General features: G+C 43.1%; 1 protein-coding gene across 1 annotated transcript; it reads left to right on the top strand.

Annotated features, from left to right (window-relative positions):
* The first annotated feature begins 293 nt into the window (after positions 1-293).
* GRPEL2 (GrpE-like 2, mitochondrial (E. coli)) lies at positions 294-6,670 on the top strand. The gene is made up of 4 exons (XM_011931527.1): positions 294-646; positions 3,006-3,159; positions 4,389-4,470; positions 6,021-6,670. Exons 1-4 carry the CDS (start codon positions 570-572, stop codon positions 6,383-6,385), a joined length of 678 nt encoding a protein of 225 aa, XP_011786917.1. The 5' UTR covers positions 294-569; the 3' UTR covers positions 6,386-6,670.
* The last annotated feature ends 6,405 nt before the right edge of the window (positions 6,671-13,075 follow it).

A 13,075-nucleotide genomic window follows, 5' to 3' on the forward strand; every position in this document is an offset into this window, starting at 1 on the left:
ACTAGTCCTGTTGCCCTCCCGCCTCTGTATATTTCAGTCCCTTACGTGCAATACTCTTCTCTCTTTATTAGGCTTCTGCAGATGTTTCCCTCTGCCTGAACCCTTTCTTCAGCTCAGCTCAAATACCCGCTTCCTCTGGGAAAACTTCCCACACGGCTAGATTTCTATTCCAGGCTTCCGCAACACCTGACCCTCACCTTTAAACACCGATCATATTCTGACTTTACATCCCGCTCGTATCTGTTTATCGCTCATAACATCAAGTAAGCTCCATGCGGACACAGCTATGATCTGCTTTGTTTGCCGCCGACCCTGCGCCCAGCACAGAGCCTCTGCAGTTACCACTAGGACCCGGCCTACTCGCGAAACACACTGAGAGCCGGAAGTGTTGCGATCGCTCCGAACGACCGGATGGGGAACTGCGCGGGCCACAGGGCAAACGGAAGTATAGCGTTCCTGTCCGGAAGCCCTGAGAGGGAAACGCCCGCAAAGGCTGGTTTTTAAGCGGGAGCATCTCTTCACTCGCAGCAAGTGCGCGTGCGCTGCCTCACTCAGCCCAAGTCGGGAACATGGCCGTAAGGTCGCTGTGGGCGGGCCGGCTGCGGGTGCAGCGCCTACTGGCCTCGACTGCCGCGTGGGAGAGCAAGTAAGCATTGCAGGCGGGGGGTCGGTAGCGTGAGGACTCTGCGGGGCTAGCGAGCCAGCCCGGGTGGTTGTGGGCTGGAGAGCGAGAGTTACCTGAACGTAGTCGAGGGGACCAAGCCTCTCGGCCTCTACGACCGTGCACTCACGGCCCCATTTTACAGACCGGAAAACTGAGGCCCCCAGCCGCACCTCTTTCTTAGGCCGAGGAAGGTGGGGAGATCCGAGGTCATGTATGGCCTGAAAGGTGAGAAGTCTGTTAAGCCCCCAAGGGAGGGATGTACCTCTCTCCCGGCCTCTTCTCCCAGCCTGTGGTACCCGTGAGTAGATTTGGGTTCTCTCCCCTCACTCCGCATGACCTTAGGCCAGTCCTTTCTCCGTTATCCGGGCACTGTTGTACCTGTCAGTAAAAGAGGCCGCTGAACTTGGTTTCTCCAAACGGCCATTGCATCAGCCTTCAGGAGACAAGTTCCATTTGCTGCCTTTATTCATCGGCAGCTTTTATTGGTCGCTTACGAGGCCGACTGCAGATTTATGGGTGGTTCTTTTTATTATTCCCTATTTAGTAATTGAGGAGACTGAGGTTTAGAAAAGTTGAATAACTTTTCCAAACTTAAATATTTGGGAAGTGGTGAAACCCGGGCTGGAAACCAGGGCGTTAGAATCGGCGCTCTTATTTAATGAGCGATGTTAATTAATTTCTCAGAGACTATTGTCTCTACACTGTTTCTTCCTGGGAAAGAGAATAAAAATGGTTAAGTACGAGGTAGGGTTGGACCTCTGAATGGTAAAGTAAGCTACAGGAGAATCTGGTAAATGTGCTTAACTATATATGTCACCGTTTTTATCTTAACACACCTGACCCAACATCCTACCCTAGCACCTAAGTAAGAGGTTGCATTCAGGGTTTCGGAACTTGGTTTTGTTTACCGTTCTCAAGTCTTTTTGGCAGCTTGTTGGTGATGTAAGGAAATGACCAGAAGAAAAATGGTTCCTTCTGATAAGCTGTCTCCCTACTTCAGTTCTGAAGCAGCAGGAATTGAGATTGGCCACAACTCCCCACCCCTATTTCTTGGTCTAAGCTTTGGCCATTTTCCCTTTGAACTGGCCCTGAGAATATTTTGACCTGCTTGTTCAAGTGGATAAATGTGGTTTTTTAGGGAGAAGGAGGTGTTCCCCCGTGTGTAATTATCACCAGATCTACAGTGACCATATTTTCTGACCCCAGAATGTGGAGCTGTCTATAAAATCACACACCAGATTATAATAATTGAATTTAAGATCAGCTTGGAAAGTCGGGGAGATACAAGTCCTCTTGCCTACACCTTTAAATTTGCTCTGCCCAGGATGCTCCTCCCTTTTTTAAAGCCAACTCTTTTACCCTCTTTAAGCCTTTGCTCAGCCGTCTCCTCAAGGACCACTCTACAATATATGCCAGTCCATATAAATTGTTTTAAAGAACTCTTGTACTCACAGATTGATTTTCAGGATAATTTTACTTAAAGTCAAATTACGAAGATCCAGGAGATGCAATGGAAACTTCCTTGAACTGGCAGTCAAGACTTCCACAGTCCAAGATTTGCTGTAAACTAGCCTCTAGTCTGAATTTCTTCCTGTGTAAACTGAACTAAATGTCAAAACAGTTTAGTTGTACAAAATTCTAGATTACATAACTAGTTGAATGCAAAGATCTATTTTCACCTGTGTCTATAGTTCATTGGCAGTAACATATAGTATTGTAAGTATTTAATTGACTTGATCTTATATATAGGTGGGAATTCCTTTCTCAGCACAGGTTCTCCTAAAAAGCCTTACAGCTTGTGGTGAGGAAGGCTTAGAATTCTAAGCCTAACTCCAGTTTGATAAGGTCCCTTTACTGGACTAAATTTCCCCCATCTGTAAGATGGAAGGTTGAACCAGAACTATATGACTTTTTGAATGCCCACTTCTGATAATGTTCCTCTGGTTCTGGTTATTAGCATTTGGTTTCCTTATGCTGACTTTTGTATACCCAGTTCTGGCTATTTCTGCTGCCTGGTGCTTAGTGTCCTAACCCAGCAGAATACCAACTATGTGATCTTGAGCAGGCCATTATGCCTTAAGCCTCTCAGCATCAGTTTTCTCATCTGTAAAATAGGGATAATGATAGGACTTATCCACATATTGTTGTGAGAGGAAAAGATGACTCAAGTAAAACAGTGTCTGGTACATGGTAAGGACTTCGTAAGTGTTCATTTGTTACTATAACTGAAACCACTTTCTCCAGAGATTCAATCTGGGAAGATCTCTGGTCTCTAAACTTGGTTGTAATTTTGGCTTATGATGGCATTTCTTCATTATGCACCGCCTCCTTCCTGTTACAGGGGATGGCCACTTCCATTCAGCACTGCCACCCAAAGAACTGCTGGTGAGGACTGCCGTTCTGAGGACCCTCCTGATGAGCTTGGGCCCTCTCTTGCTGAACGAGCCTTAAGGGTAAAAGCTATTAAACTGGAGAAAGAAGTCCAGGATTTAACAGTGAGTTGATTTTATATTTGTTCTTCGTATCGTCTCTCTAGTTTAAATGTCCACATAAAGTTTTTCATGTCAATTTTTAAAATGAAGTTTTCCCTGATTGGCTCTTTATCTGCTACCCCTCATCCCTCCTCCACTCCTTGCTAGGTATACTGGGCAGAAAAAAACTGTAGTAGTTCAAAAACACCACTGGCTAAAGATAGTCATCTCTTTTCGGCTTCCTGTTATGTCACAGCACTTAGATATCTGATGTTTTGGCAGATTAAAGGAGGTGTACAGTGCCTGGAATATAGTAGACAATAAGTATATGTTGAATGAGTGAGGTCACTGACCATTGTTCTTTGCTGATGAGACCACGTCTGGCATACTGGGCCCAGTCCTGGATTGATAGACACACTTAGAAGGACATAGATAAACCAGGGGAATTCCAAAGCAAAACTACCTAGATAGAATGGTAAGGAGGCTGGAAAGCATACCTTATGACAGCAGTTAAAAGAACCAAGAATTGCATTAAGAATGAGAGAGAAAAAGACTAAAGAGGGTAAAACAACTGCCTCCAAATAGATGACATACTTTTTTTTTTTTTTTAATGAGACGTATTTTCGCTCTTCTTGCCCAGACTGGAGTACAATGGCGCAATCTTGGCTCACTGCAACCTCCGCCTCCCAGGTTCAAATGCTGCTTCTGCCTCAGCCTCCCAAATATCTGGGATTACAGGCACCTGCCATCATGCCAGGCTAATTTTTGTATTTTTAGTAGAGACAGGGTTTCACCATGTTGGCCAGGCTGGTCTCAAACTCTTGACCTCAGGTGATTCGCCCATCTTGGCCTCCCAAAGTGCTGGGATTACAGGCGTGAGCCACCATGCCCTGCCTAGATGACATACTTTTAAAACTTATTCTCAGTTATCCTTAAGTTCAAGTCAATGAAAGGAAGTTGGAAGTTGGTAGTGTTGGCTGAATGTGAAAAAGAAAGCTTTTTCTCAAGATAATGAACTTAAAACCATTAGGAGTTTGAACTACCAGGCTAAATGACTACCTAGCAGTGCTGCTAACGAGTGGGTTTCTGCTTTGACTGGGAATTTGGAGTAGCTGATCTAAAATTTCTGTAACTCCTAGTTTGTTTTATAAAAGCCTATCAGAAGGGTGAAATTTGTAAAGTAAGCAAAAACATTCTCTTCCACCAATAAGCATTTGTTTTCTCATCCTTTTGATTTTGCTTTTGATGTTCAGTTGAGATACCAGAGAGCTGTAGCTGATTGTGAAAACATAAGGAGGCGAACCCAGAGATGTGTGGAAGACGCCAAGATATTTGGTGAGAGATTTATTTACAATAAAAATGTCTTTGGCTGTGTGCAGTGGCTTATGCCTGTAATCCCAGCACTTTGAGAGTCTGAGGCTGTTAGATCACATGAGATCAGGATTCGAGACCAGTGCAGCCAACATGACAACACCTTGTCTCTACTGAAAATATAAACATTAGCTGGGCATGGTGGTGGTCGCCTGTAATCCCAGCTACTCTGGAGGCTGAGGCATGAGAATCACTTGAACCCAGGAGGCAGAGGTTGCAGTAAGCCAGGATCATGCCCCTACGCTCCAGCCTGGTCAACAGAGTGAGACTCAGTCCCAAAAAAAAAAAAAAAAAAGTCCTTGATTTCAAGGTAGCTACCTGTTTTGACACAGAACCTTAAGCCTGTCCCTGGATTGAAGTCACATTAACAAAGTCCTTGCCTCTCACCAGCCCCCACTGGAGCTTTGGCATTGTGTCATAAACCTTTCTAATGATGACATTTCTTGTCCTCATTTCCATAAGAAAAATCAAGTTTAGAATTGAGAGGAATGGGATTTCTCTTTTTTTTTTTTTTTTTTTTTTGAGACGGAGTCTTGCTGTGTTGCCCAGGCTGGAGTGCAGTGGCCGGATCTCAGCTCACTGCAAGCTCCGCCTCCCAGGTTCACGCCATTCTCCTGCCTCAGCCTCCAGAGTAGCTGGGACTACAGGCGCCCGCCACCTCGCCCGGCTAGTTTTTTGTATTTTTAGTAGAGACGGGGTTTCACCGTGTTAGCCAGGATGGTCTCGATCTCCTGACCTCGTGATCCGCCCGTCTCGGCCTCCCAAAGTGCTGGGATTACAGGCTTGAGCCACCGCGCCCGGCCAGGAATGGGATTTCTCAACAACTGAATTTACTTTTGTCTTATAGCAGTTCATGTGACTCTTTTTAAAAATCAGACAAGTTTTGTAGTCCATCTCCAGCAAGTTCGTAGCCAACTTACCTCATCTATGGCTGTGTCTTAACTTTCGCGTTCCTATTTAGCCAGTCCTCAAGAATAAACCATTCATGACAACCCTTAGCATAGTGTTGACTTTCTTTTTTTATTGTTATTGCCCTTCTCATGAAATATTAATGTCTTGTTCCTGTTGAGAATGTATGCCTTAGCGCAACTGGGACAGGCAGGAATTTTCAAAATGTACATAATACAAGCAAATAGCAACAAAATTTCATGATACATAAATATATATATATATATTTATATATATTATATATATTCATGATACATAAATATAAAAATAGTTGTTTTTAAAGGACAGGCTTAAGCCTGTTGTATAGTCTTACCTAGTTCTCGGGTTCTGTCTTTTTCATTTCCTAGTCAGGTTCCTAGTCATATATGCCTTCTGAGAGAGACACTGACTTGTCGGTTGGGTTGGGGTGGTAATCAGTGATGATCTCTGAGTCCTCCTGTGTGGCAGCCTTTCCACTTGCTGGACTACTCAGCATACTAGCCATCTATTTAGGCCTTACCCAAACTCTATGCCCAAGGGCAGAGTGATTTCCTCACAAACAATAAAAATATCTGGCTTCTCTGCAGGAATCCAGAGTTTCTGTAAGGACTTGGTGGAGGTGGCTGACATTTTGGAGAAGACTACAGAGTGCATTTCTGAAGAATCAGAGCCTGAGAACCAAAAGCTCACGCTGGAGAAGGTCTTCCGAGGGCTGTTGCTTTTAGAAGCAAAGCTGAAAAGTGTGTTTGCCAAGCATGGCCTGGAGAAGCTGACACCCATTGGTGACAAATATGACCCCCATGAGCATGAACTCATCTGTCATGTGCCAGCTGGTGTTGGGGTGCAGCCTGGCACCGTGGCATTAGTAAGACAAGATGGCTACAAACTTCATGGCCGCACCATTAGGCTTGCCCGAGTGGAAGTGGCAGTGGAGTCTCAGAGAAGACTGTGAAGAGGCCATCAGGATCTGGATGTTCTCCCAGAGTGCAGTCACCTATGTTTCTTTTATTTATTAAACTAGGTTTGTATTGTACATGAGGTACTTCATGTGATATATTTTGGATTTAGTCATATTGGCTTTATTTCTAAGATATTCTATTGATTTAATGTGACCTGTTTGGTCTCATCAGAAGTCTTAACCATTGGGCATTTGAACAGTGTGACAAGTGTTCCGATGGCCTTTATCAAAACATGTTTAGGAAAATTGGTACTGTGATAAATTTGAATCCAAAATCCTTTTAACTAGGTGTTTTCAACTACGTGTTTCTTCCTAGCGGTCCCTATAATAGGAATTGTATAGTATTGTGTATTTTGTGGAAAAAGGAGATGGTGGGGATTGGTTCAACATTTGGGTACGTAGAGGATAAAGCTTCGTGGTTGTATAAATTTAGATCATTTGGATTGATTTTTTTACACATAGATTTTCAGGACTTTACCTTTTGTTTTGTTTTTTCCTTTTAGCCATCTTTTGTTCTTGTAATCCCAGCTAGATGGGCTTTATGCTCACATCATTATCCCATACCCCACCCCTTTCTCATCCCCATGTGCAGGGGCTAAAGGTCTAGGTGAGACTTGGAAGGCAAGGAACATTGAAATTTGAGATACCCAGGACCCTTTCAAGCAAGAATGGCCAAAAAGCCTCGTGCTCTCTTTGCTCTGAGTTATCTTCAAATTAGTTTCAGCCTCCCTGTCATATCATCATTTCAGGCAGATTGAGGCAGCACTAACAGCTAATGACCCAGGTGGCTCTTTTTGGGTAATTTACCTACAACTTAACTCCACCAGCCCTTATTCCTCTTCCCCTTTGTCAGTTTTGCCTTATAATCCTTTACCAAATGATGGGAGGTGGTGATCAGTACAAAAGTGTTAGGTTCCCATGATTTCTCATTTCATTTATTAATAGTTACACTGAATTTTTGTTTTTTAAGTTTCCTCCGGCTCTGTTTATGTTACTTTTTGTGATAAGAACACTTAACATAAATATTCTCTCCTCTTAGCAATTTTTTTTTTCCTGTGTTGCCCAGGCTGACCTCCAACTCCTGGGCCCAAGCAATGCTGCCTCAGCCTGCCAAGTAGCTAGGACTACAGGCATTCACCACTGCCGCCCGCAAAGTTTTTTTTTTTTTTTTAAGTTGGTACTCAACAAATCACTACCTCCGTTATATACTGACAAGCTTTATTTCCTATTCTTTGTATCTGTTAAGTCACATTTGTGTAAACATTGAGCTCACCTTTTATATATTAACCTCCTAGAATTAATGGGCCTATGTGGTTTTTTTTTTCAGTCTTATAGCTGGTGTTCTGTAAAAGAGTTGTCCAATAAATGACTTAATGAATGATACATCAGTCAGATTTTAGGAAGGCAGTCAATTATGGATATTTTAATGTTGGAAGAAGCCTTAATGATCAAATCACACCCTTTCTGCTTCTGAAGTATGAAAATCTAGTCATTTTAGGACTGGACACAAGGAAAATAATCTCTGTTGACTAAATTGCAGTAAGAATATGAATAAAGAACAACTAGATATTAATGTCAATTATTTAAGATTAATGGGCATGCAATTAAGTCTCCAGCAGACAATCAGATGTTGTTGGATGTCTAGATTATATAGGTTTAGATTGAGGTTATTACTCATAAAATAAATCCATTTTCCGCTGGAACTCTATGGCATTCAGTGGAGTGGTGAAAAGTTATCCTCTTATATATTACAGATAATTCTAAGATAGCACACAAATGTATCAGTAAAGCCATCTCCTTGTGGGGATCGGAGGGGACCTACCATCTTCATCGGATTTAGACCCTTAAAAAACAAATATGCACTTTTAAAATGCAATCGAAAGACTGGTGGATAAGCTTTTAAAACCAGAACATCTTTTGGCATTCCGCTAAGTGTATATTGTAAATTTAATGAACAATCAAGGTTCACAATAGGAAGTTGTCTTTTTTTACCTTCCTTTCTATGGTGACAATAAGAAAATGAGCTGATTGTAATTACTCGGCGTTTTTTACTGCTAGCTATCATTACCATTAACATTAATGACAATTAACAACAATTTTAGGTATGGAATGTTATGATTACCTAAAGAGATGTCTGTACCTAACGAGCTCAAGTGATCCTCCCACCTCAGCCTACCAGGTAGCCAGGACTACAGGCAAGTGCACCACTACGCCTGGCTAGTTTTGTTTTTGTTTTTTTTTTTTGGTTTTTTGTTTGTTTTTTACAGGTGGGATCTCACGATATTGCCCAGGCTAGAAGAATTTTCTAATACTCTAATACCTCCCATTTTGGCAAGTAAATTGAGAATAATTTTAGGTTCTTTTATTATTCAGTAGTTTTGCAGACTTAAAAGTATAAATTTAGAATTAGAATATGAAGCTATAATAGTAAGAATCTCAAGTTGAAGGGCTTTGGGGAGCCTAAGCAGCATCTTAGAGCATAAGCTTGAACTTAAATCCCAGCTTAGTCACCTGCGTGACTTTAGGCACCAGTCATTTCACCCTTCTGAGCCTGTTTCTTTATTTGTAAAATGATTATAATAATTCTTTCACAGCGTTGTGAAGATTAAGTGAAATGTGTTAAATGCCTACTACAGTAGGCTCTCAGATATTTATTTTTATTTTTTTATTATGTACATTGTTTTTCCTGCCTTTTTATGGCTGTCTAAACTTTAGGGAAAAGGGAAGACTGGTTAATGATGAGTAGAAAAAACTTGTAAGCTAATCATTCACTGACTTATTTTCCTTCCATTTTCTGGTTTTTTAAAAATTAGCCACAGCACAAGAAACCCACATTTTTAGATGGAAAGAGCAAGAAAATTGTGTCAGTGCTCTTAGTTATTTTCATCTTAATGGTATAGTGAAAAGACATTGGCTTGCAGATGATGCTAAGGAAGCTTTGGCTCACTCTCACTTGAAGAGGGGATCTTGATGTTTTAGTACTTGTACTGTACAAATGTTTTACCGACTTTTCTTACTGCTATAAAGGAATCAGGCAGTTGGGTGTTGATACATTATTTGGTGCTCTCATTCATGGCAAAGGATTTGATAAATAATTTCTTAAAACACTAAAGCAAAATCAAATGGATGGATAAAATGTAATATTCATCAGAACAAGGATCACTGAGAAAAAATATTCAGAAACAACTTTAATAAAACCTGAATTGAAATAACTGCAGTTCAGGTGTTTAGAGTCTTTGTCTGCCTATTGATGCTGTATACGGAACGTTATGGTCACTTCATGACTGCTGACCTGCCTCATTGATGCTCTGGAGAGGTACCTTGGGATCTCACAGCAGCACAGCCAAGTGGATGCAGTGTGGGCTTTCCCCACCCTGCCTTCGTGTTGAAGTCTTGTCTGTTTTATTCCTCCTTGACTTGCCTCTTTCTGATTCCTATGTATTTCTTAGATCTGGATTCTTATTTCTGCCTTTTTTTGTTTTTGTTTTTAAGATGGAGTTTCGCTCTTGTTGCCCAGGCTGGAGTGCAATGGCGCGATCTTGGCTCAGTGCAACCTCCACCTCCCAGGTTGAAGCGATTCTCCTGCCTCAGCCTCCCCAGTAGCTGGGATTACGGGCACCTGCTATCACACCTGGCTAATGTTTTGTATTTTTAGTAGAGACAGGATTTCACCACACTGGCCAGGCTGGTCTCGAACTCCTGACCTCAGAAGATCCACCTGCCTCGGCTTCTCAAAGTGCTGGGATCACAGGCGTGAGCCACCGTGCCCAGCCCTATTTCTGCCTTTTTTTCTGGCATTGACTTGTTTTCTTGGGTTCGCCTTTTGGTTCTAGGTGTCTTATTTCCTTTGACTACTGCACTTGTACTGCTGGATTACTGACTATTCTCCTAACCAGATTATAGACACTTGGCCTTGTTCTGACCTTCAGCTTCCCCATGTCCTTCCCACCTTGTAACTGCCTGGCCTTGTCTTTACCTCTGCTTCTCAGCTAGCTTCCATATACCTAGACTCATGGCTGAATGGCCCTCTGTTGGGCCAGCCTTCCCTGGGATTTGGTCTTGTGTTTTCATTATCTTTCCAATCCTGTCTATACACTGTAGCTCCATAAACCATTTGTCCCATATTCCCAGTGCTAGTCAATGAGTATATTCTTATTCCTCTCCACTCAGATGTTGTCCATGCTCTCAAGTTTACTGTGGTTTTAAAACATGGCTCCAGAATTTCTTGACACCTTTATTGAGGAGGGCCCATGTCCATTCTTGAGTCTCCTTGGAGCTTTGTGATTGCTTGACCAATAGAATACAGTGGAAGTGACACTGCTATTTTCTGGACCCAAATCTTAAAAAACTGGTATCCCCACTTCCTGCCTTGAGATGCTCACCCTTGGAACCTTAACCATCATGCCAAGAGCAAGCTGAAGTAGCCTGTGGAATGGAACTGAGGGCCCTGGTTGAGCTTTCAGCTGAGCCAGCACTGTCTTGCCAGCCAGTGAGCTATCTTGAAGATGGATCCTCCCACACCCAGTGGAGCAGCCCCAAATGATACCACATGGAACAGATGAGCTGATCTCACTGAGTCCTGCCTAAGGTGCAGTGTGAGCAAAATAGATGACTCTTACTTTAAGCCACTAAATTTTTTAATGGTTTGTTACACAACAGCAGATAAAATGATACAGTCACCCCACTGCATTCCCAGTCTGGCACCTCTGTGCCACAAGAATTATGCCTACTTACTTTTCCCCTTATCAGCTCTTTCGAACCTCTGTTACAACGTTGATGAGCACACACACTGTCAATGGGCTGGTAGGGTTGGAGGGGCTTCCTAACAGAAGAAAACAGCTCTAGATTTAAGAATTACAAAGGACCCTAAAATTACAAGCAAAGTATAGACAAGAAGATGAATTTGAACACTAACATGATTTACCCTACAAAAAAATGACAAGAATCAGAGTAAGTTCATAAGAGAACTTGGCACACAGTGGTCAATGAGTGCTTGTCTTAAAAACTGTTGAAGGGAGTGTCTTGAATCTTTGGAAATGAACTTAAAAGGTGTTGCATCCTGATACAAACATTGCCAACAAAAAAGTTTAAGATTATGACAAATGCATGTTTATTCATCTACCAGTTTACTAGTAGTAATCCAGTTTGGCCCAAGTAAGTTAAGTTGCAGTGCTGACTTAGAACCCCAGCTATAAGCTCTTTCACCATTCTCTGAATCCCTTCAGTTTTGTTTGTTTTTGTTTTTGTTTGAGTCGGAGTCTCGCTCTGTCCCCTAAGCTGGAGTACAGTGGTGCGATCTCGGCTCACTGCAACATCCACCTCCCAGGTTCAAGCGATTCTCCTGCCCTGGCCTCCCGAGTAGCTGGGATTACAGGCACACACCACCAAGGCCAGCTAATTTTTGCATTTTATTAGAGATGAGGTTTCACCATGATGGCCAGGCTGGTCTTGAACTCCTGAACTCCAGTGATCCGCCCACCTCGGCCTCCCAAAGTGCTGGGATAACAGGCATGACCCACTGTGCCCGGCCCAGTTTCTTATTTTAGCCATAATCTCACTGAGTAGATACGGATTTCATTTATTTTTATATATGTATTTATTTTTAGAGATGGGGACTCTGTCACTCAGGCTGGAGTGCACAATCATCGCACACTAACCTCAAACTCCTGGTCTCAAGCCTCCCACCTCTGCCTCCTGAATAGCTAGGACTACAGGTGTGCACCACTACTCCTGGCTAATTTTTTTTTTCTTTATTTTTTTTTGTTTTTTAAGAGACGGGGTCTCAGAGTCTCACTTTGTAGCCCAGGTCTCAAACTTCTGGCCTAAGCGATCCTCCCGCCTGACCTTCCAAAATGCTGGGATTACAGGCTTGAGCCACCCCTAGCCTCCGGATTTTCATTATTCTGAAACTCATCCCTAACTTTATTTTCTGTCAGAGGAAATCTGTTTTTCACAGCGTGATAAACTAGCAAGTCTGAGCTGCTGCTCTTGTCTTCTTAGAGGATGAAAATGGGAGTTCATCCCTCCTTTTCTCCTTTCTGAAAAGAGAGTAGATGAAACCCTTCCCCGCCTTCTGGTTTTTAGGAAGCAGAAAGCAGAGATATTAACTATATATAAACTGCAAACACATAAATAACAGCTGGGGAGTATCGAAAGCATAGGGCTTGTGTCAGCATATGAATAGGGTAGCGTCTTACCACCCTGGCCGCATGCTTGTTCAGCAATTTCCAGCACTTGGAAACACTGCAAACGGCTTCATATCCCCTATCTCATAAGATGGTTACAACCAGCTAGAAAGGTGGAGCAGGACTCTTCGTCTGTGTTATAAAAGAGGAAACAATGAGACACGGAGAAGACACAGAGCTAATAATGCAGAGGCTGGACATAACCGAGGTCTTCAAAGCTTCAGTTTTCTCTCTTTCATCCCTCTCTGGCAGCTGGGCCCTGGTCCTGATGCTGAGGACCCGAGGCGCGCACACCTGCGCCGGGCAAGAATGAACCAGCCAATAAGGAACCCGCATGCAGGGGGTTGAACGAGGAAGCTGCCAATGAGAGAGCCTATCCCGAGAGAGATGGAGCTAATGAGGGCTTCGTGCTGGAGAGGGACGGCGGCTCGGCCAATGCGAGGCTGGGTCTGGCGCGGCAGGGAGGCGGGACTGCCAGTGGGGCGCCGGGGCGGGGCGG

This window comes from Colobus angolensis, unplaced genomic scaffold (genome assembly GCF_000951035.1).
Source record: "Colobus angolensis palliatus isolate OR3802 unplaced genomic scaffold, Cang.pa_1.0 Scaffold90, whole genome shotgun sequence".
Lineage (NCBI taxonomy): Eukaryota > Metazoa > Chordata > Mammalia > Primates > Cercopithecidae > Colobus > Colobus angolensis.

What these genes read in the sequence shown, in the direction of transcription:
- GRPEL2 (XM_011931527.1), top strand. Translation starts at nt 570, where the DNA reads ATGGCCGTAAGGTCGCTGTGGGCGGGCCGGCTGCGGGTGCAGCGCCTA. An exon ending in AAGAAGTCCAGGATTTAACA is followed by an intron (nt 3,160 to 4,388) that starts GTGAGTTGATTT and finishes TTTGATGTTCAG; the next exon opens with TTGAGATACCAGAGAGCTGT. An exon ending in GGAAGACGCCAAGATATTTG is followed by an intron (nt 4,471 to 6,020) that starts GTGAGAGATTTA and finishes GCTTCTCTGCAG; the next exon opens with GAATCCAGAGTTTCTGTAAG.